The sequence below is a fragment of the Lampetra planeri genome, chromosome 12 (genome assembly GCF_965212315.1).
Source record: "Lampetra planeri chromosome 12, kcLamPlan1.2.h2, whole genome shotgun sequence".
Lineage (NCBI taxonomy): Eukaryota > Metazoa > Chordata > Hyperoartia > Petromyzontiformes > Petromyzontidae > Lampetra > Lampetra planeri.
The window spans coordinates 13,111,475-13,136,133 of NC_136118.1; the positions used below are offsets into that span (position 1 = coordinate 13,111,475).

Sequence of the window (24,659 nt, forward strand, 5' to 3'; positions counted from 1 at the left end):
GTGTACCATAGACTGTACTACGAGTCTAAGGTACACAGGTAGGAGGACCCTTGCTCAGAGCAAGATGAACTGTGACACTGCAAAAACATAAGGGACGACCACGATGTGGAGAGGATTTCATCCAGCAGTGGATGACGATGATGTTGATGATGAAAGCTAGAAATGTAATAATAGGTGTGTTCATGGATTACAATAAAACACTGACATTAGTTATCGTCCTCATATTAGCTTCTTGTGTATTCTTTAGGTTCCGAACATGGCTAGTTTCTTCTTAGATCAAGCAGGCACTCTGCTTTTCCTTTTCTGGACAAGCTGCCCAAGCGAGAGGAGGGCGAGGATTGGGCCTTTCGGTCAATAAACTTAATTGCCGACTAAATAATGGCTCGGCAATGTGATATGCAACTGTGTTGACAAACAGAAGCAAGGAAGTTGCAGCATCGAACGTGAGATGTTGCGCAACATTTGCATAATGCAACAAAGTCGCACTGGCACCGTGCCACTTAACAAATCAACTCCACATTGTGCCACTTTAGACATTTCCATGGCCAAATGTGGATACTGGTGGTTGTGCAACATCACGTAAGCCTATTAAGCACATTATCATACCTGTGCTTGATTACCCAGAAAAGCTTTGCTGAGTCTCAAGATTCCTTTTAAGGAGGGTCCTGCCAAGTTTTCACAGTCGGGGGGGCGATGTTGCTACTTGTAATCCTAATCGAGTACTTTGCTCGTAACTTTAGCAGCATTGGGATGGTTGGCTAATACCGGTCACATTGCGTGTGTTGTTTGTAACTGAAAGGAAACCGGAGAACCCGGGCGAAACCCATGCATGGAACAGGGGGGAGACCATCGAACAAGTATCCATGGGCAGGTGCCCGAGTGAGGGATCGGACACAGGCCCATCTTGCCGTTGCCACCCCGCTGCCCAATTATTGCCTATGATGAGCTGTTTTTTCTAGATTTGAAGCTTTCGTGACTGCAAGGATTCATACTCTTAGGTTTTTTCGGTAAAGTGACGTAGCTAAAAAATAAATATTAAAAGAATAAAAATTATAGAATTAATAGTGATTTATTATTTTATTTCAAATATTTTTATTGTTTTATTATTTATTTTTACCTACGTGACTTTACCAAAAAAACCTAAGACTATGATGAGCTGTCAGCCTTAACGTAGACACCACATAGGACGAGGGACATTAATGTTAATCAGCTTCATGGGCCCATTTGCTTTGAACATTTGACAAAGGTCTGTTTTCATTACTGCAACTCGCTTTGATAAATCCCACTGTGCTCAGCTTTTTTGATCCACCTATTTGCTTTGGCTACTTTAATGTAATGAATTAATCAGCCTACACACCGAGGTTCAAAAGTTCAGGGGCTTTTGTTTCTCACTGCAACCAATCAGCTGGCTGCAGTGGTGTTGTCTCTAGGCAGTGCGCGAAGAACGAAAGCGCAAACGCATTCTCGCAATTGCACTTTGCACAATTAACATTGGAGACCGCTCGCAGACAATAAAAGCTGGACTGCTACGTATGAACAAGTTTCTCAAGAGATAGTCACCAACCCCCTCAGCAAGAATAGCGGAGGCATGCAATATTGAACACATGCACACACACACATATGGATCTCCCCATTTAGTCCTATAAATAGAAACAAGTACTCTTAGTAAGCACCTATTCAGACCTACAAGGCGCAAGAAGCGGTGATGTGGCTAGGACCTCACCTACCCAACCACCTTTGTCTCTCCAGCAATGATGTTGACATGCTGCACCAGGCAACTTATTTAAGGCTGAGTCAACCTATGGGGGGGGTTCAGAACGATTTTGTTCTCTCGATCTTCAGAGGTCATTAGTGTGAGTAAAAGTGGTGTTATGCATGACCATGAATGAGAAATTGATCATGGGGAGCGTGACACCGTAAGCGAACCCCACACGCACACACACACAGATGACGACACACACACAGATGACGACACACACACAGATGATGACACGGACACAGAACCTCTGCGGTGAATGCGCTGAAGTCGATTTTGTCGATTCCTGTCGCGGCGAAGTCCAGCAGGCTCTGCTTGACACTGGGTTCCAGCAGCTTCATGTCCGACAGGTTTACATTGATGGGGTCAAATTTGCTCGTGATGTCATTCGTATACTACAGTGGTTTTCAGGTGGCGGTGTGGAAAAAAGACAGGACACCAGAATGAGGCGGGTAATTTTGATCCGCACTACGTTTCACAAGAAGCCTTTATAATAGTAATACAACGGCGAGCGTGCAATCGTGTTTCCGATCCCGAGGAAAAGATAACAAAGATAACATGGCGTATTCTCACATAAATAATTCAACTGCACATAAATAATATAAACCGATTCGTACAAGGATTCCAAATCACAGTGTAATATAATTGTGCTGCTACATGCGATATATGTTGGTGCATTTTCGTGAATATGTTCTTACCTGAGTTATGTTCAGGAGGCTGTCCAAGTTGAATAGATTTGAGAGTTGAAAAGCAGAATAAATCCCTTTGTTCATTTTGCAATCACTGTAAAAACACACACACAGGCCCTGGTGATTCTCTAGACACTCGCATTCGTATTAAGCCAACCTCAGAGAAGGCAGGCTCAAGATACAACTCTGTCTCTCAGTACCTCCAAAACACTTCACACGGTGTATTTGCACTCTCCTGTAGCCCTCTCGTGGCTAGCAGACCTCGACATTGATATTCAGCTCCCAAACGTATTTTCATCGGCAAGACTATTATACCAATTTGAAATCATAAATTGTGTAAATGCAACTCTTTCATGGACTCGCATGACATACACCAGGATAAAAAAAACACACAACTTGTGTACCGCAATGGACTAATTCGCACGGAACGATTCCAACTGCAATGGTTCTGTATGTATGTAGAACTTCTTTCGCACCGTGCGTAGCCTACCGTGCTAATCGGCACAGGAGGTGCATATCTGCCAGCGGTATCCACCGTTTACAGCCAACGCGCTCACACTAAGTGACTCCATCAAAACAATCATTGAATACATTTAACACATTTTTATTCCACATATCGCTCTGCAAAAGAGAACCATGAAACGGGGTACAACAATGCGGGCCGTGGCACAGCAATAGACTTGCCTGTATACGCCCTCAATGGTCATGTTCAGGTCTGGCTTGTTGAAGAGAACTCCTGGCAAGAGATACTTCGGCTTGAACAGATTGGGCGTATCGAAGAACTAAGAAAGGAAGCAACACATTTTTTGTTCAACTGTCAAAAGTGGGAAACACGAAAAGTTACGCGAGGGGGAGGAGGGTAGGGGTGGTGGTAGTCGGGTTCATAGACAGTTCAAATGCTCTGCTCCCAAAGATGCCGGATTAAACACAGAGCCTAATGGATCGAGTGTGGTGGCTTTAGAGCAGATTTTCAGGACATTTTAAAAGGATAGGGACAGCTGAACCAGACAGTGATGCCGACGTGAGTTTTTTTTATCGTTCTTTTGATCAGAGTTTTGTTACGGTCACAAGTGCCAACCTAAACAAACAAAAACCTCAACAGCCGTACAGTACAAGTAAGAATACAGCATCCACATGCCACTTTAAAACCGGAGTGGGTCAGGAAGTGCCTCATCTTTAAACTCGGGTTACAAGGTTACACCGAAAAGGCCTCCCAAGCACCCTGTGCGGCGATTTCTTTCAGTCACTTGTGGGTTTCGGTAGGTCGTGACGAGATACCCACTTGAACGGAGCAAAGGGCCTTGTACGCTGCCGAGCGTATGCACTCCTAGAGGTCCGCGTGGCTGATGGATGCATAAAGGAGTTGTATTTTTTTTTATGTGGAGGGACAGATATGGGAAGCAGTATTGTCCTCTGATTTATTTTGTATATGTCGTGAGCTGGGCAACCAACATTACTTGAGCCTTCCACAATGCACTCTTATTGTTTTGTGTCGAACAAATCCTCAACACGCTTACAAAGCACACAATGCATGTAATGGACTGGGAAAACACAAACTATTCACTTGGGAAAAAATATACACAGCTCACTCTTTGATCCTTTGTGAAAAGAACAAGGTGTATCTTACCAATGACTCCACGTAAACAGGGCTGTTTGTTGCCACAGAACATTTTTCATAATGAGCTGGGTTTTTCTATTCGGCATAAGTTATATCTCAGTGATCGAGACGGACAATGCGTAAAGATAACATGCGCTCGCACGTGAAAAAAAGTCACAACACAAATGAAGAAAATATTAAGGATGCCACCACATTAATACTTTTGCCAACCAATAAAGTATGGATGGATATCGGTTCAATGCATCGCACTACGATTTGGCACAGCTATAATTGGAAGGAAGACAACAAAGCCAAGTCACGTGATGCCCCAGGGTAATGAACCCAGTAAATCATCTCTCACCAGGAGGCCCCACTGGAGCACTCTCAGCACTCCATCGTCCAGCAACGGCAACCCTCTGTAGCCCCTTTTAGTCCTAAACCCATTTGACTTAAAAGGCGTTAACTCTTACAAATGAATCAAGCGTGCAAACCAAGTGGGAACCTCTTGCTTCGATTGTCAATTAAGTGCCCACGGCATCTCTGGGGAAGAACCAATAAAACAAAGTTATTCCTTTACCCAAAGGTAATGAACGCATTCGCACAAGCGTTGGGCTATTTCAATATTCACCTCTATACTACAGACTGAAATGCAGCTCAATTCGCAATGTAGCATTCATAACGCTACATTAAGTATAGCCAACCCAGCCCTATGATTAGCACGGTTGGCTACGTACGGTGCGAAATAAGTTCAACATACATACATGCAACATGCCTGAGGGGTCTGTAATCTAAGCACCAACTGGTTTGTCTGCTGCAACTAGTGGGGAGTCAACGGTGGAAGCTCCTGCGGAGAGAGTACACCGTGTCAAAATGTGGAATGTTTCCACCACTGGTGCAGAACCTTCCAGGAAGACGACCGCCTCCCCACACATATTCGAGCAAAGACACAAAATGGGCCCAATTCTGGTAGTTTTTGTTTCCACACTTTTGTGGAATTCTGGCATTATCCGAAATTGCACATGAGTTTTTTTGCCAAATTCACGAGACAGTTTTACACCTAACTCGCAAATCAGTTGCTGGGATGGCGGCGACAGGAATCAGCGTCACACGTGGCCCACGGCAGCAGGCTTGCTCTACTGCCACACCGAGCAACTAATCAGCCTCCATCTCACGTAAAAAGGTTCCGCAAAGAGCCTCTAACAGACTGTTGGAGCAAGTTCTGTTTGCGAGCACCTATTAATGCTGGAATGACACACGAGGGAGTTACGTGATCAGCACCATGCCCATTCGCGTTTGTATCCCCAATACTAATATTTACACACGCCGCACCAGGTACTCATTTAAGGCCGAGTCAACCTAAGAGAAGGCCCATAACCAGTTTAGATATTCATCACCGATGTGAGCTGTGAGCGGCAATCGAACTCGGGTTGCCAGGTTCATAGCACAGCGTGCGAACCACCGCTCTACCATCACACACACGCACTCACGAGTGAGACTTTTCATCTAAATGGATGCAATTCATTTGCACGTCTTCGTCGAACGTCGGGCAATCCACCCAGTTTACTTGATCAGCAAAACCCCGTAAGGACAACCTCACGGAATCGCTCCCCCACAGAGCAGAGCGCGCGTGCGCCGACCTTAAAGAGGTTCTTGTCAGCCAAGGCCTGGCAGAAAAGCTTTTCCACGTTCCCGCCCAGAACGAACGTGAGCGTCACCACCAGCATCAGCAGCCACGAGAAGATGAAGCTGAAGCCCACGCCACTGCTCACAGCACAAACACACACGGTGCGAAATAAGTTAAACAAACATACATATATTCGACACACAGGGTTGTGCATTTACACATCCCCCCCCCCACGACAGTCCAGGATTGGTGCTCCCACACTTCATTTTTCCATACTGCACAATACACTCCATGAGTGTTCTTCAAGTGGACACGTGGCTCAAAAAAGCAAAGCACCGAGCTCGTGCTACAGACATCCTTAATTGAAATCGAGGCGACTATTCATGATTGAAGAAGGCTTTTAACTGTCCTGTTTTGATGCGTCTCAGCCCAGCAGCCAATGAATACAATAACAAAATGAATACGGCTTTTCACTTAATTTCGTCTCGCCAAAGCCCTGAGCAGTAAAGGGCATAGTAACATCCTTTATCAACGGCATGCAAACAAAATTCTTTGAAGTGGTGCTTTCAAATACTGAATTAGAGCCATATTTAAGTGACAATGACTTCTGTGGCATAGCCTTCCAAAAAGCACGTCACGCCATCATGCGACGCTACGCTCATTGGAGGTTGGGTGAGGTTGCAAAAGGCGTTTTTTTTACCTTATTTCTTGATTTTAATGGCACCAGCAAGGCACGTAATAATGCAGTTCCTTCAGTCCGAACCATTCATGGATAACAATAATAATTTGCTTTTCACATAGCATCTCGGAGTGCTTTACAAGTGATAAGCGACTTGCGTCTTGTCTAAAACTTTTAAAGGGACCCCCCCCCCCCAGTGACAGTTGTCCGTGTGCTGCACAAGGTGGCTTATCACCTGGCCTGCATTCATCTGCCAGTAGGGGGCGATGATAGCTACGCATATCACACGAGTCATTTGTTGGAAAAAAATTTACTTGCCAAATTTGGGCTATGACTCGAGCAAACAATGTCCGACTCAAATCAGAAATGTATTTCCCGAGTAAAGCCCATTCGGCTGAGCTCATTGAATCTTTAACGTCCACCGTGAAAGCACACGGCCACCCTAAGCTTACGCTAAATCCACCCCGCCAACAATAACTAAAGGTGGCCCGGCCGATTCGAACCGCGGACCTCCGCAACAACAAGCGGCGAACGCCGCTCACTACTGCCGGGGGGCAGGCCGCGTCGCTGCCGCCCCCGTACCCGCACCGCCCAGCGCGTAATCCGGATCGCTCCGCCGCGCCGGCCGTGCGCGCGCTTGCCGCTCACGCCATCAGGAAGTTTCCGCCGGTGTTGGAGATGCAGCCGCGCGTGGTGGGCGTCGCGTGCTTGTCGTAGCCACACGCCCCGCACAGCAGGCCCAGCAGGTTGAAGAGCACCACGAGGCCCGCGAGCGAGCACAGGACGATGCACACGAGCCACCTGCGCGACAGCGGACGCACGGCACGCTCGCATCAGTGGGCCTCTCTCTCTCGCACGCGCGAGTGAGTGTGCCCCCCACCAATACCTACGTTGCTGGGCCTTCCCCCCCCTACCCCTGCCAACACAGAGACATCTCCTCGATGCGGATTTTATATTTCGCGAGCTTGAAAAACCTGCAGTATTCTTGGTAATTAGAGCGACGCTCCAAAAGTACCAACAGATAATTCTGCCTCCGATGTCCAACTGTAGAATGGCCTGATGGCGAAAATTACCGGCCAAGGCAATACACTTTGCATATTTACAAAAACCAAACAAGTCGACGCAACTATTTTTTAAATCAAATTGTTGTGTAACACTGAAGATGCATGTCGTTAAATGCAACTCACGAATCAGCAACTGTATGTACGACGTAAACGTCAAGAGTTTGTGCTTACTCGTTTAATACATAAACCTGCAGCAACGTGCACAACAAATACGTTGGGGCCCTTCTTGCAAGTACACTTATATACAACAGCTCTCAACCCTTCCACCAAGCTGCCATCATCAGCATGTGGATGGGGCCCATCAAAATAAACGATGGCTTCCCAGTGGTGTTCTTGCAATGCAGAAAAAAAGCCAAGCGGGAAAAAAACAATAGATCTTCAATAAAAACATGATCATAAACATTGTTAGTTCTGTACCCTTAGGCGGGTGGGAATTTCCTGCCCTGGTTCTCCCTACCCGTGAACCACCCCCCCCCCCCCTTCTAGCATCCTATACATCAGTCGGTCAGCCAGTGTGTTGGGCGAGGCCCACTGAGTTCTCTCTCAACGGCGACCTGACCAAACAACAAGCATGGTACATGAGAGGGTTTACGGTTGGCTACGTATGGTGCGAAAGAAGTTCAACATACATACACACGTGACTAATAATACAGTAAATAACCAGAACTATGTACAAAGGAAATCTAGTAAGAAATCCCAAATTACCACGTTATGCATGACACTAATTAAATTAAATGAACCCATATATAATTGCATTTCCTACGTTGAAGGAAGTTCTAAAAATTACATCTTAAAAGTTCCAGTCACAAATGGCTTCACGAACGGCACCGGCAAGTGTGGCAGTCGTAGTCATCAAGCAACGCCTTCAATGCCGTTATAGAAGGTTGGGTCGGAATGTTGAGGCGAGTGACCAAATTAATTTCAAAATTGATGTGCACCTCCATTGAACTCACCGCTCCTTCTCAAGGAGGATGTGTCCACCGAGCGCTCTCAAAGGCGAGCCTTTGACTGTTTCTACACCCGACAACAACGTTTTCATCTCTCATTTCTTATAGACAGCTTCCCCATTTGTGCACGAACACGGAATTATTATTGCCACATTGCTTACTTTGCAATTTTGATGGTTTGATTTGTAACATGAATAAAACTCACAAATAAATAAACAATTCGCCCAGATACTCACGCAGTATTTGTCTTTGTGGTCATTAGTGATACGTATACAAGCATGCTCAGCATTTCCACTCCTGTAAAACGGTGTGGGCTTTACGCTGTGCACTAGAGAGAGTCGTGCCACGGCAAGCAGACCCGCGGAATAGCCGAGACGTCACGTCACACCCGACAGCGCTTCACTCCGACCGTGCGGCGCTGCGCTTGCCTGTAGAAGTCGTACTGGTCGACCGTGGGCAGGTGCTTGTGCACCAGCGCCTGCCCCATGTCCAGGTACTGGGTGCCGTTGTTCACTATGAGCTGAATGGGCAGCTGCTTCGCCGTCGTCTTGATGCTAGCGCCCACGTTGTCCAGCAGATCCTTCACGCCTGCTCGCACGCACGCACGCACGCACGCACAGGCCGGCAATGAGCACTGGCAGTGCGGCACCGCCAGTTTGCTAGAAGTTGTGGGGCCATGTTACAGACATGACCAACCACCTTAGAAGCAGAACTCCAATCTCGCGTCTCCACGTATACATTAATATTTTAGCCCATCGCCTCGTGGATTTCCAGAACAATATGCCGATGGACTAAAACATTTCTTTTCAAATACAGAATGGAGTTCTGCTCATATATATGTTTTAACCCATAATGCACCACAACATTGCATAATGACTTTGAAGACTAACACAATACTCTCATTTTTAATGTGAACGTCTATGTATAAATGGAGTGATTTATACAATTTACATACTAACAATAAAGAGGTAATAAAAATGGTTCCCAAATCACTGTGATGCTGCTAAATCAATCCAATACATTTTAATAATTAACAATTAACTCACAAGCACGTAGAAGAAAATACGTGTCGTCATTGTTTAGAATAAAGCTAAATTATTTTCAATTTAAAAAGTAAAATTGTCCTTTTTTGTGTGTGGAGGTATATGTCAAAAAGCACAACATGGTGACCGGACTTCATCTATCAGCAATCCTCGGGAATTTAGGCACAGGAAATAGAGGCCTCTTGTGCATTTCAAATGTGAAAGTCATTAAGATGATTGCACCGTAAGTAACTATTCATTCATGTCACCTCTAGAGCCCAGTAACAATGAGAAGCAATTGTGGAAAAGAGTGGCAAAAAATAGTTTCGCAACTCAATAACAAAACAGTGTTTTGGTCACTCATTAAAAACCTGGTAACGCTGTGGAAAAATGAATTGATGAAGAAGCAACTATATTGAGGTTTCATTCTAAAAGTCCCACACAGCCAAATGCTTAGAATTGACAAAGTGGCTTCATGTGTTAATGTTTAAGGGATATCTTCTGCAAACCCTTTTTTTTATTTTCAGCAGAGAATGTATCTAGAATAATTTATGCAATCAAAAATCTGTTTAAATATACATATTCGTTATTGGAATCCAGTTTAAAGACCAAGTCTGACAAAAGCCGATAAACTTTTTATTTCACAAAATGTTGATCTATTTAAGAGTGGATTGAAATGTCCTCAAGCCCGAATCATCTCCACTCATGGTTTGCCAACTTCAACTCGCAGGGCTGCAGTCCGTTTCTACATTTCCATGCTCACAAATCATCTCCGGCCACGTACACTTTCAATGCCAATCAACGGATGCTATGCCCTGCATTGCATCTGCCTATGAGCAGAAGGAAACAACGTGGACCGAGCAATAGCCTTGAGGACCGGTGACCGAGATAACGGGCTGCCACCAAATTAGTCCTCACATTCATTCCGTGAGTTTACAAAACCTCACCGCATCCAATTTAAACGGACGCACACCTTGATGAGCCCTCGAAAGCCCATGTACCGTAGTCATATATCTGTTATGAACCGTAGTCATATATCTGTTATGAATCTGGAAATCAACTACCTCGTGATTGTCAAAAATATTCATTACTTGGGTAATTTCTCAATTATTTCCTTTCACTCCAGCACTAATAACCATAAATGCCTGGCATACATTATTCGTAAATGCTCTGCTGATGCATGCAAAGCACCCATTAGAAAATGTAAATCTACAGCACATGGGGCCGATGGGGCATTTCTTGTGATAAAGTGTACGTAATGTGTTGGGGTTAATTCTGCGTTTTCTTGTTCAGTGTTAAGTCCAGTTAAATTATAGAGCAATATGCTACATGCTATACAGCCAACTCTCAATTGTCCAGAGTGATGGATGGACTAGATTCACTAATAACACTGATAGTGCAATACTTCAATACTTGCCACCATGTTTGCGGTCACGTGGCCGATGGGCCGTGGATAACAAGCTGCTCTAATGAAACCTGTCAACTCGTAACGAAGATATTCTATTTGTGTTTTCTCAAGCACGGCTAATCCGCACCCGGGATTATCCACCCGTGGACTATCCAGAGCTAACTGTACTCAAATCTGGAGCCAATTTGAAACGCATTAATAGTGAGGCACTTAAAAAGCAGACCCTTGGCTATTCCGTTCAAATTCATGAAACCACAAGATGCTGCTATGCATGCTGTGTTTACTGCACTTACGCAACTTCCCTGAAAGGACAATGTTTAATGATCCAGGCAAAAGCAATCCGAACAAAGAAATGTTTGCATTACACAGAGCAGTTGTCAACTCGAGGAATTCCATGCTCATCAATAATGTGTGAACAAGTTTGAGAAAACCAGCTGCGTGTTATTAGACTTCATCGCCGCTTTGTTATCTTACCTGCAGCAATGTTCCTCGTTTGCTGTGTGATGATTTCAGGCGTGTCATTAAAAGTTGCGTAGCCCTGCGCAGGGGGAAAAATTACCACCAAAAATTAAACATTGACGTAGTAAATTTACGATTTATTTTGCGTGTCACCAATACTCTTAACCTGTACATACGATGATGAACCCGATAAGTCTCAGACATATTACGACAACTTGTGCATTGCAAGATCTAAAAAAAAAACTGAACATACCTTGTCAACCATTGCTGTAATGTTGGTGTCTAGCAGTCTGTTCACCTGCTCCAATTCCCGGGACACGTCGTGCAGCTGCACAGGAAGGCAAACACCACCATCAGCTCTGCGCACTGTCAAACTAAACCAAACCCGGTCCTTTTCATGTTCAGTAAACCTGTTCTTCAGTGCTCATTGTACTTACATTGTTTCTAAGCTCATGCATTAATTAAACATTTACAGCGGTTAAGCTCCGTCTTTTTTATCTGGAAGAACACAATTTCAAGTAATCTACACGCACACACGGTAGAGACGGTCGGCCTCTTGTGTTTAGTGTTATGCGAGGGCAGTTAAGGCTGCCATGGAAAGACAACATCCAGCCTCATTTCATAGAAGCTCCTCATTTTAGCTTGAGTTATTGACTAAGGGGAGGGAAGTTGGTTACAGTTGCATCTTATGCGTATATCTAAGGCTTTACACCCAGGAGGTTTGCGTTTGATTCAGAGGCATGGCAAATCACAGACAAGCAGGAAGGCAGCCAGAACCAGCGCCAACAATTGCCCAAGCTCTATGGCTCTATATGAGGATGTTTGACCATCTCCATTGAGTACTTATACAGGAAACCAGAGCCCTCGGAGACAATTCACATGTACGGATGGAGGGGGGTAACACTCAATCCCCGTACAGATGGAATACAGATGAAAATGAGCCCACTTGCTGTACTGCCGCGCCCTGGCAAAACAAGGAGATGGCGACCTCGCAGCCCAGCAGATTTGAGAGTTTCCCGAACGTGCTTGTGATCCACCAACCCTCGCTGTGGATTAGAGGCCGCGCGAGGAGCCACCAGGGCACTCGGGGCACAGCACACGCAGCGCTGGCGCTCACCAGCTTGCTGTCCTTCCCCTGCACCTTCGATTATCGCGGTCGGCTACGTACGGTGCGACAGAAGTGCGACGTACACACACACGTACCAAGCTGAAGTCGGCGTGGATATCCAGCACGACGAGCTGCCCCGACATGGCGGCGCACTGCTGTGCCCTCTGGCACATGGGGTCATTGAGGGTCGCGTTAAGGCTGTTGCGCACGGTCGTCAAGTTCCTCTGCAGCCTCTCGGTGCCGTCGCGCAGCACCGAGAGCGACGTGTTGACGTCCAGCAGCGCCTGGCGCGTCGCCGACATCACTGCCCGTTCGAGGATGGGGGGGGGGGAGAGTGTCAGCAAGCAAGCGATCGTCGTTGCGGTCATCGCCATTGGTCACGTGGTCGACCTTTGTCATCTCCTCGGCGGATTAACGGTGTGATTTTCTCACAGCCAAATGCGCTTTGGAAACGGGTAAAGACGGCCGCTTAAATTTCACACGATTGGCATTTTTGCGAGAACACAATGTTATTTTGCGAAATGCAAAACGTCCGTTACGTTCGATGTGCACTAATTAATATACTCCATCATTAGACTTGTCTTATCAAAATGGTATTCGGAAAACAATGTACATACAGGCAGGCCTCGCTTAGTCCTCAAGATGCGTTCCTGTAGAAGTGGGGTCTGGTTGGCTGAGAGTGTGCGTCGCTCTCATTGGCTGAGTCAATGATGGGGGCTGCTCCGTGTTCACTCGAAAGCACTTTGTAGACATTTTAGTTTTTAATGTTCTTCTTTTTCTTAGTAAAAACTTTCTCCAGGACAAAGGGCACCGTAACGAATGTGTTCTCTGTGGGGTCGCGCTAAGCGTGGTCTGCCTGTATACTTAAACTACAAAACGGCACCAAGAGTGGGCATCATTTCAATTGCAATGGGCATCTTCAGCTACACCACCAGATGCAAGTTTGTTACAGTGCGGACATTTCAAACAGCAAATCGTTTTCTGGAAACATTGGCCAAGATTTCACTACAGGGAATTCATAATGCTATGACAAGCAATCGGGAAAAATAAGGTATAAACTACACGCATCAACGCACTTTGTGAAACTAATTGGAACGCTGCTATGCAGCCAACGGACTACTAATGGCAGCTGCACTCGAATTGCGGCTTTAATTTCCACGTTGAATGGAAGTGTACCAAACAAAATAACATTTATTCGGGACAGACACAAAGGGTCACTCAAGTGTTGCGTTACCTTTGGTGATTTTCCCCCCAGTGACTTTGGAACAAAGCGAAATAGGGACACAAATGTTTCCAAAGATCAATGGTACAGTAGCAAAGCAAAGCAGTGTTGTTAGTGAATGCATTTCAGCAGCCAAAATCAACAGAAATAGCAAACGGAAAACCAAAGCAGGTAATCAGATCCACGATTACACATTAAATTAGAGTTTAGCTCAAGCAACACAGAGAAGGAATGGAATGAAAAACAATGACATCAGATTTCTAAAACGCAAATATCATCAAGTGCAAACAGTTTGTCGAGGAGAAGGACACGCATCTTATTTAAGATTCCAAAATATGTACAATAATTTTACATGTAACATAACAATTTCTCATCGGTGGAGTTTGACTTCTATCGCGGGTAAATATAATTGATTTAATTTGAACTTTAATTGTAAATTACTGAAAACAAATTAATAAAGGTGCCCAGTTCGGGGGGGGGGGGGGGCTGAGCCCCCCCATGCCCTCACCCCAGCGATTTCTTCCTGAACACAGTTTCCATCGCATTTAATGGGAACCTGGGGCGGGGGTTGTGAGGCTTCTGGGGCTGGCCCCGCACCACCAAGTGTCCCTTGTGCCCCCCGCCAGCGTTCCCTCTCCTCTGCTGTCCACCACTCGTATTTTGCACCTCACCCCCCAACGCAACAGCTCTACTGCCCCCCCCCCCCCACCACCACTGGAGCTGGGCATGATTGGAACCTAAAATGTGAACGTTTATATTTTTATTTTATAAAACGGTTTCACTCCATTGCCTTTGCTCTCGCGTAGCTGTGTGCGATGTACATATGCACTGCGTCGAACTTCGTCCGCACTGCACGCAGCCAACCCTGCTCGTCGCCGGTGATCAAGGTGCCGTGTGGACACTGACCGTTGGCCATCTGTAGGGCAGCCTGCAGCGCGGGATAAACCTTCGTGCCCAGCCGGCTCTGGATCCTCTGGCCCAGCAATGGTCCCACCTCTGCAAACGTCCGAACCGGCACGGATCGAATCGAGATGTAAAGCAACTGCGAACGCCATGCCCCCGAACACTTACTGACTTGCGTGGCAATCTGAGGCCAAAAAGCAATTAGTCACACTGTGAAGCAAAACTGCAACGTTAATAGCATTAACACTGGATAAAGCATTTTAAAGACCAAAATATATTTATCATCAGATGTAAGTTCACATTTAGGATGGATTTTTTGGGGGGGATTGTGCTAATAAAAAAAACATACGTGAAGCCCTTGCCACAGACCTTTCAAAACACCAACCGAATGTTCTTAAAATAGACGCTTTTCCTGTTTTCCTCTGTATGTTTGCACTCCATCACACAGGACCCAGCAGATGAGCATAGATTAGAAACGAACCGCTAGGGGCACAAAGCACACCCACTCAAGGGCTGCCTGGCCACCTGGCCACACAAACATCTCTTATCTCACTTTATATTTACATGACCTGGTAGCAGCCACACCACCCTTGGCATGCCTCACCACCATTATCACTATCGTGCTCTAAGCAGCTCCTGATAGAATCAGGCCCTTGTGAGGCCAACAAGCGACGGGATATCCATTCCACGTGCACTGGAGCAAGTGCTACAACGCAACCAAGTTAAAGTGTTTATTTTATATTCATAATTGACTTTTGGGTTAGGCCACGTAATAATCTGGTCAAATTTCTGTCGTACCAACGGACACAGCCAAACACATTAAATTGTCGCGTGTACATTTTTTTCCTGCTCATTGCGACTATTTTTTCATATTAAACCATGAATTGTATTTAAATCAGACTAATATTAAAGGCAAGGTTTCAGTACGAAGTTCTTATAGCGCACATATCGGGAACAGTCACGCGGACAAATGACCTCACGTACATGTTCCATGTACCATAACTTGTAGGCCTTGGCAAGAGTGAACGGTGAACAATATATTTTGTTTGTCGGAAAATACACGAATTTTGCATCCTGTATGTTGCATACAAATACCAGTGGCGTCTGTGCTGAAGTAAATAGGCATTTACTGGAAAACAGGAAGGCAAACGGCGCGATAGCTTGTGCCCACAATTCGGCCGGGCTGCTACTCCTCCTCTATCCCACCTGTTTCTATTCACTCATGGCATGCCGCTCGCCTGTACAAAATATACCAGTGATATGTGTCTTTGGAAAGATATGTTGGCACAATGTTGAATACATAATCACTGGCTGAAGAAACACACTTTTTTTTTAAACATGAAACCACGTATGCCCAAACTCTATGTGTCCCCCCCCTCCCCTCGGGTTTCAAATTCTAGCAATTACCAGGTGCGTGGTGCACAATGTGTACCCATTTCATTGAACGTTTGAACGAATAACGGTAGTATGGACACCGACGTTATCGGCTCAGGGGAGCGAGGCCGCACGTGCAATTGAGCGTGACACACAGACACCGTCTTGCCGCGCCTCCACGACCGCTGGGGGGACGAGCCGGCTCGGTCGTCCGCACACTGGTCCAGCACCAACAACAGGCCTCGGCCACGGTTCCTACGGCAGCCCTGACCAGGCCGAGCCGACGTCAAGCGGGCGGTGGCCTCACGGGTCTCCCCTTCCTGAACGGGGACCGTGGCGGCTTTACCAAAACCACCCTCGCAGCCGGTCACGGTGTCACATCCGGATATCAACCCGGAGCCGGTGATGACCACCACTTAGTTCAGCTTCCAGCAGGAACGTATGAGCATGACAGCGACATTAGTTGGGGTAATCGTCCTAATGTAGCCTGTGTTGAAACGCGATTTGCAATAGTCGTTCCACCGATCGCTTCCCAGAAGGCCGTGGAGTGTAGAAAAGGGCAGTGGGGGGAGGGGGCGTGGAGCCTGATGGTCAGAGTTCCCCGCAGCCTCGTGGCTCACGAGTGTGGGGACACGGACAGGGGCCATGCCGCTGATGTTGTGCCCCGTTGCCAGCGGTCATGGAAACAAAGCATTAGTCCCAACGGGGTCCGCACCGGAATATAACTAAAAGATATGATGACTGTGAAATGCTGCCTTAATAGAAATGACATTATTACCTGGCACTGCCGGTAATGCCAAGAGTTGCGATTACAAGTACTTACTAGGATTCAAAAAGTTAAACATTTACAGATACATAAAACCCCAAAACGTACAAACAACAACCCTAAATATTTACACTCACGGTCGAGATCGGAAACCGCCCTGTCCTTCGTGATGTTGTACTTTTCAACGATGTAGTCGATTTGCTAAAGACAAAGAAAAAAACACACTCAAGTCAGTCACCTGTTCAAAAACCACGCTTTTATATGCGAAGTCACAGCCACAAAACGAGTTGCACTGTAGACTAATTTGGAGTTGGAAACCCCCTTTCGTTTAAATTTCACGAAAAGTGGAATTCTACAAATTAGCCGCAATGCTCATCTGCAATTTGCACAAAGCCCCCTAATGAGAACCACTGCAGCGTGCACACCACATGGGCGACGTGCAAATGAGCTGTTTATTATTGGCAGGGCTCTTGGTGGTAAGCAGACAACACCGGCCATGTGCTTCTAATTAGGTCCAACTCACGCCGGTAATGAAAGCAAAACGAGCCGCGTCATTGCCGCATCATTGCCGCATCATTGCAGCGCAGCGGCTGACTTTGCTGCGGTGCAAATTGTGACCCGCAGGAAAAAAAGCCTAAACTTTAAATCTGGCCTCCCTATTAACCTTTCTATGTATGTGCTATGGAGAAGGGCCATTACTCAAAGCAAAATATATTTTGCACTTTTCATATTAATTCAGTGGCATTGATGAATGCGTCGACTTGTTGTTGTTGTTTGTTTTGTGTGCCACTGCGAATGCGGTATCGGCAAATCATTTGCTAAACTTTAATCTACATCCACAGGTGCGTAAGGCGCGTGGTTTTCGGTAACATTTAACGGAGGAAACCGCGCGGACGTGAGGCTGGGGCAGCTGCGGCTTACACCGGGCGTCGTGTTGAGCAGGGTCCGGACGTCCTTGAAGTTGCTCGACAGCAGGGTCTCCGACTGCCGGACGGTGTTGGTCACGTTGTGGTTGGCCACGTAGGCACACACAATGCCCGCCCTGCACGGAGACGCACGAAGGGAAAGCAAAAACATGTTTGAATTACCACAGAGAACACACAAATACCGCTGGCTTAACTCATGTTTTTGGTAAAATACTAATATTTCATCACTCTTGGGTAGAAAAATGTACAAGTCGCCACAATTTTCTACCGAATCGACTGCTTTTCCCAATGGTAAAAAAAACACACAGTTGAAGCTCATCCATTCCATAACACCAGATGCTATGGTGCGAGCGACTGCAGCTTCATGGGACAGCACGAAACCTTTCAATATTTATTCTACACAAGTGACCTGTGCCCTAAAAGTAAGATCAGATCATACGCTACCCTATACCGTAGACAACGAAAAGGCCGGCAATTACAGTCACATGATTCGCTCACTCATATGGAAATGTCTTGAGACTCCGAAATGCTCTCCAGTGTATATAAATGTTGTTGTTATTAAATACATGTATTTATAAGATAACGCCATCAATCTACTCCTTGTATGTTAACTGCATTACAGCTAGTTCAGTGCCTAGTTCAGTAACCAGAAAATTTGGGTCACTACAAAACAATCATGCACGTGCCTCCTACACTCGTGAGTGACTACTTCTCTTTTGTACCTTACATATTCACACCCTCCCTCTGCCAATGTAATACGAGGATTTTGACCCAGCTGTTGTGAAAACGAAAGTGGCAGCCACCCACAGTGAACAATCGACAGCAGCCCCGCCGCCAGGCTGTCCCTGTGCAGAACGCGTCCGTCTCAAATCCCTCCCCACAAGTTTCACAATGTTGTCCTCTGCTTTTAAACACGCTCCGCAAAACAAGCCGCACGATATCGTGCACAATACCGAGCGAGGACCAAAAACACCGACGTCAGTGCCGTTTCTACAATGCTTATGTAAGGCGTGGTATTATATAAAAACTAATTATGAAAATGGGCCGAGTTTTCAAGTTTGCGATTTCAGGTGTGAGCAATTAATTAAATGAGGAATACATGCCTAGCGTGCAATTATTTAATTGGCAATTATTATTACGCCATGCACAAACGTGGGGGTCCTAACATTTCACCCCTAATGAGATCAAGGACACTTTGGCAAACACTCATTGCGCGATGGGACGGCAAAAACACTGCCGCCGCCTTCACTGCTGCCGCCGCCACCGACAAGCGAGCAAGCGAGCAAGCGGCCGCCACCAGCGAATAAGCGGCCGCCACTGCTACCGGCAGGCGAGCAACCGCCACCGCCACCGGGGAGCAAGCGGCCGCCACTGCTACCGGCAAGCGGGCAACCGCGACCGCCACCGGGTAGCGAGCGAGCGAGCGGCCGCTGCGACAAGAGGTGTCGGCGGGACGAGACGACGTACGCGATGACGAGCGTGACGAGGAAGAGCGTGGCGCCGAAGCAGCTGCGCTTGCAGTCGGCGTTCTTCCGCTGCCTCTGGTGCATCTCTCCGCCGCAGTTCCCGCAGCAGCGGCACATGCACAGGCAGCAGCCCACCAGCGGGAGCAGCAGCAGGAAGGCGACGCCCAATGCCGCGCACACGATGAAGCCGAGCTCATAGTAGATGATCTGAGGGCAACGGTTGGGTCCGGTGAAAGCACAACGTGAGCGCGCACGGCCACATCACCGACCCATCCACGCCGAATTGAACCGCCACACTTGCAGGTTACGACACTTAATAATGAGGTGCAACACGCTGCACAGCATTCACCATAGAGATAGAACTCAGAGGTATGAGGAACCACAGACAAGCGGGAAGGCAGCCACAGGTTTGGCCAGCACCAACCAATGCCCAAGCTCTGAGATCCTCTATCAACATTTCGTGCGATCCACCAACCCTCGCCTCCACAGTGCTGGTGTACAGGCGTGCGCCTTGTTCCCAACGCACTGCTCCAGTTTGGAATTCCCTCTCAATGTCTCTCCTCGCCTCAAGCTCTTGTTCACTTGCTTTTTTAAGCGTGCTCATTTAAAAAAAAAGTGATAACTATTATCTATTACAATTTTCAGGCCACTTCAAGCCGGGTAACTCAGCAACTGTGTTTAAAATATTTAAAAACACAATATCAGCCATCACCTCTCACACAAACGCACGCTTACTCCGACAATGCCACTCTTGTTTCACCAGACAAACCGTTGTGGGTCGTCAACATTTTTACCAGGGTCACGCGCACAGCCAGCGTGTGTGTAATATTCTGGGAATTGGGTGGCTTTGTTACGTGGAAGCCTACCGGAGTACAGCATAAAAAGCTTGGACATCTGTTGGCGAGGTTTAGTGAAATGCCAAGGCGTTAAAATTGGAAATGTGCCGTCGTGATGTGATAAAACGAGTGAATATGCGATGAAAATTAACGCCAGACTAGCTCTTGGCAGGCGTCACTAATGGCGCGGAGAGATGGCCAGCATATTCTTTTTTTAAACATTAATCCTTTGAAATACTCTTCCAAGTGATATTTTAATATCTTCTTCGACAGTTTGGACCAGTATACCACTCTGAATGGCCAACTTGTTGCCAGTTACATTCATCTGTTATACATCCAGACAGGTTTGCCAAAAAAAAAAAAAGCATCACAATGGAGTCAGCATACTGGGTGAGCATACCTACAGGACAGACAGAAAGACTTATTTTTACAAGCATTTAACACACAGTTCACTCTGAAATACCCATCAAATACCGATGCGTATTACATACATGAAAAGCACACAATTGCAAGACCACTAATGAATGGACAGTGGCTATTTTAAAATATTCACTCCTGGCTCATGAACGCAGACAAAATCTTTTCTGTTCTTAAACATTTCAACCGAGTTAGATTTGCAATGGGCAGTGCCCAAGCCTGAGTAACAGATCGCGCCAGGTCGCACAATGCTGTGTGCGTGTCATGAATCCTTGTTGGGAATCAAGACTTAGCATCGCACATGGTAGTATCAGATGTAATGGGGCTCATTACTATGTGCGAACGTCTTATTTAGAATCTGATAACATCAAGACATAATAGTATCGGGTATACCCAGCTTACAATGACAAGGAGTTTTTTTGTCCAAACTAAGTCACAGCGAGTCCATTCAAAAACGTATTCGTATTAACTGCTCGGAGTGAAAAAATATCCGAGACACTCATGGTAATAGTGCTGTCACTGTTATAACAGCGAGACCAGCACTGACGTTTGGAAATCTGAATTGATAAACAGCTTTAGTCAATAGGGACCTTCTGAAGTTGACTCTCTGTTGGCGGTTCGCTGGCAAGTTTTATGTCATTCAACAAAACTTACCCGACCCGGGAGAACACCACTGGAAAGAGGCCAAATCTTAAGAGAGCCGTCATACGGTTAAACTTACGATACATTGGGGACAGAAATAAATGGTGCCGCGTTATAGGATTCATACATAATGGCGGGACTGTCTCCTTGCTGTGGTTTTAGGCCCACGTTGAAAAAAAGGAGCATCAGTGCCTTACTTTAAATAAAACGGGGTTTATTACCAGGGCAGCTCAAAACTAATGAGCACATGCAATGCTGTTTCACAGATACACATACCTCAACATGCATAATCTATTAGGCATGTTTTCCCTGTGGCTGCGGAGACCTTATACCCTGACCCGAGTCTAAGACCGTAAATTATCTCTTTGCCGTTATGGCTGTGATACGAATAAACTTGCCTCTGGATGTATTTTTTAAAAGTCCACCAACATTCTGGTCACGTAGATACACACACATAGACAAATAATCCCCCACAAGACCTGAAGTCACGTGCTATTTGCAAGCACACAGAGGTTCATATATGTATGTTGAACTTCTTTCGCACCATACATAGCCAACCGTGCTAATCGGAGGTGTGGGTGAAGGAAAATAAACTAAACAGAAAATCACGTGAGGATTTTGATTTGCCAGCAATCAAACAGCCCCCATCTCCCCATATAGACCATCTTGGACATTTCAGTAAGCGAGCACTTATTAGGCAAAAAGGGCAGTCTAAAGGAAACATGTGGCCAGTACAGTACTATGAAAAGCTGGCCACCTTTGTCTCACAATAATAATTTCAGTTTTCAATTCCTTCCGGAATTGTGCAACATCGTCAAGAATCGAACTAGCAGTGTTGGAATTAGTGCAATGCTCTATCCACTATTCCCATGCGCCTTCATATTTGCCTTTGCCAGCAAACTCACATACATAAAGATCCCCCTTATAGCCATGCAGACATTTGAGGCAAGTGAAGGCCGCCACTGAGCACGAAGGGGGTGGTGTTTACTACACACTGCGCCAGGTACTCATTTAAGGTGGAGTCGACCAAGGGGAGGCCCAGGACCAGTTCAGATCATCACCACTGATGTTGGCCATGATTGGCAATTAAAGTCGGGTAGCCGGATTCAGAGCTAACCACTACGTTGCTGTTCCCCACAAACATGTACCATACACTTATAACACATAACAGAAAACCTTCACGGCAAAAATTGCTTAACGTTCCATTTTTCCTGGGCAAAATGGCATCGGGCAAGACATTCAGCCACATCAGACGTGACCATGAAAACACAAAAAACATGGCAAGGAGCGGCGGTTAGGGAGCGCGGCGCGTTCCTGCAAGGTCGAGATCGGCCACTGCAAAACCTCGTGTCAGCCGCCATCACAGTCTTCAAACCGGTGGCTATAACCAACCTAGATACATGGGGGGGGGGGCGGGGGGCTAAAATGCTGCAGAAAGCCGGCACACAGCAGCAGCAAGCGTGCTGGATCTTCACGCGTGGCGCGCGGCGAAACCAGAGAGCGGCCGCGCATAGCTACGCTAAAATCGACGCGAATGAGAAATGAAAAGCGGCGGTGGAGTTACCTTGAGCATCAAGACTACTCTCTCAGCCTGAGGTGCCATGCACGTGGCGAATGAGGCATGCAGCGTGGAACAACAACAACAACAAACACGTCCATCGTGAGGCAATCAAGCACAGAGCAACAGGTGAAATGAAGTACTGAGTTCATTTAATTCGCGCAACTTGCCATTACAAAATGAACTTCCGACGATAACAATGCAGCGGCAAAGACAGTGATTCGCGGGAAACACTTAGGTTGTGAAAGTGATGCACGGCGACACAAATGAGTGGCTCGTGATTGCAGAGCAGACACAAGCGCAAGTGAAAATTATGAACCGTGCAAACTAACCTGGTGATAGTCCTTGTTTACGACTCCAAAACCTTGCTTCAAAGCTTTGGCGAGTAACTCTGCAAGAGAGAAATGCCGCAAAAAAATGTAAACATCACAATCTCTTTGAATAAAAACAAATTCATGGATTGTTCCCGGTAAACGCTTTCAAAGGTGTGCATCACGTAATTTTTGCTTTGATATACACGCACATATTCTACGCAACCATAGAGCATGTAAAGTGCCGTGTGAAATATTTCTAAACCAAAATCTAACGCGAGCGTAGAAACTTTAGCACAAATTTGTGGTGAACGTAAACTGTGCCGAAACTTGTTCTGGAGCAGCGGTTTTCTGCATGTGGCAAGGTCACCACGTGGGGTTACACGAAACATCTCCAGGGGGTACGCGAGACAATTCAGAATCAGAATATTTATTTCTAATGGAGGAATCCGATGAGCTACAAAGCTCTTTTTCACAGATGTCCAGTAGGGGCACGAGGTCAGAACGTTACAACAAAAACACGACAGGAGGGCAAATATACGAGAGATAAACAAATCAATGAAAATATATACAAATAACAGGTAAAGCCCACTGAGCTATTAGTTTATTTTTCAGAAATGACCTGGGCACAATGGACCGCTCAACGAAGTGGCTTATCACGTGTAAATGTACAGCAGCAAAATAATCTAAATCATCTAAACGCATGTTTCTAAATGTGGAGTGAAAAAGCAGAGGACCTGGAGAAAAAAATCCACCCTAGCACAGGGAAAACATGAAAACTCCAAATATACTCCAAATATCAACGTGTCAAGGTCGAATCCACAACCTCCGTCGTACCACGTGAGCGAGTTAATCTCTCGCCACCACGGCACCACGTACACTTACCTGTTCTATGATTTGGCAAACCCGTGTACTTGGGACACCCCGGTCACCCACTGTTCTACTAACTCATGCTCTCTCCCTCTCGTTAATCACAATTATTTTCCAAATACACGAAGTAAATTCTTCAAGTCTGTTCCAAAATATGATTAACATTCCACATCCAGTGAAGCTCAGTGGTAGCCCTCTGCTTCTGGGTGATAACTCGGCTTAGAATATACAAAGTGATTTTTGTATGTGTTCTTAAACTGTCAATATATATCGTTCGTTATATTCTGTTATTTAGCTTAAACTAAATGTGTTAGTTGCTAATGATGTGTAAATGTAATTAAAATGCAGACTTTTTTTCTTTTTGACCAAAGGCCAGCCTATATGCTGGTATGGGCATGTGGCCAGTTGACAGGTCTGGTAGGCGGTAAACGAGCAGGCCCACGAACCCACAAAAACAATAATGAGAACAATGTGGAACCTTGTAAACTGCTGCATAGCGTCCAAAACCAAATGCAGAGGGCACTGCTCTGAAATTAAAAAGCATTAATCAAGCAGCTGCAACATTTTATAATAATCTCCTAAAATGTTTTGTATGACCACTTAGCACTGACTCAAAGTGCAGTGATATACGTTAATGACACAATACACACTTCCAGTTTAACAGTTTCACATAAATGTGTCTCGTTAGAATGACAACGCGAGCATTAACAGAAGTGACATTGTGCAGTAAACGTCCGACAGGATTAACGCAATTTAATAATTTGTATTTGTACGCGTGGCTCAGCACAGCAGGTGACAGAGGTTTACCCACTGATCTATTTGGCCAGATTACCCAAAAAATCATTATCAAATATTTCATTGCACACTAAGCTCTCGCATGCCACCTGCGAAAAGCTTCCGTGAAAGTAGGTCACCGCACTACACAACGCGAGGGATTTACAGGCCTGGCAGCCGCACAGCAAACTGGGCTCCCAAACACTTCCCGAATATCGTGAACATAAAACAGCGGGGGGAG

The 24,659-nt window shown here is 46.0% G+C and overlaps 1 protein-coding gene across 7 annotated transcripts in view; it reads right to left on the reverse strand.

Moving 5' to 3' along the window:
* PROM1 (prominin 1) overlaps positions 1-24,659 on the reverse strand; it is a 57,651-nt gene that overhangs the window by 16,461 nt on the left and 16,531 nt on the right. For all 7 annotated transcript variants that reach the window (XM_078599578.1, XM_078599575.1, XM_078599576.1 and 4 more), the window contains exons 3-16: positions 22,796-22,854; positions 19,012-19,217; positions 17,540-17,660; positions 16,756-16,819; positions 14,482-14,571; positions 12,449-12,657; positions 11,499-11,573; positions 11,261-11,324; positions 8,785-8,944; positions 6,994-7,146; positions 5,680-5,803; positions 3,130-3,227; positions 2,455-2,539; positions 2,005-2,151 (exon numbers count right to left, since the gene is read on the reverse strand). In XM_078599578.1, coding sequence (XP_078455704.1) covers positions 2,005-2,151; positions 2,455-2,539; positions 3,130-3,227; positions 5,680-5,803; positions 6,994-7,146; positions 8,785-8,944; positions 11,261-11,324; positions 11,499-11,573; positions 12,449-12,657; positions 14,482-14,571; positions 16,756-16,819; positions 17,540-17,660; positions 19,012-19,217; positions 22,796-22,854 — 1,655 coding nt within the window. The remainder of the gene's footprint in view (positions 1-2,004; positions 2,152-2,454; positions 2,540-3,129; positions 3,228-5,679; positions 5,804-6,993; positions 7,147-8,784; positions 8,945-11,260; positions 11,325-11,498; positions 11,574-12,448; positions 12,658-14,481; positions 14,572-16,755; positions 16,820-17,539; positions 17,661-19,011; positions 19,218-22,795; positions 22,855-24,659) is intronic.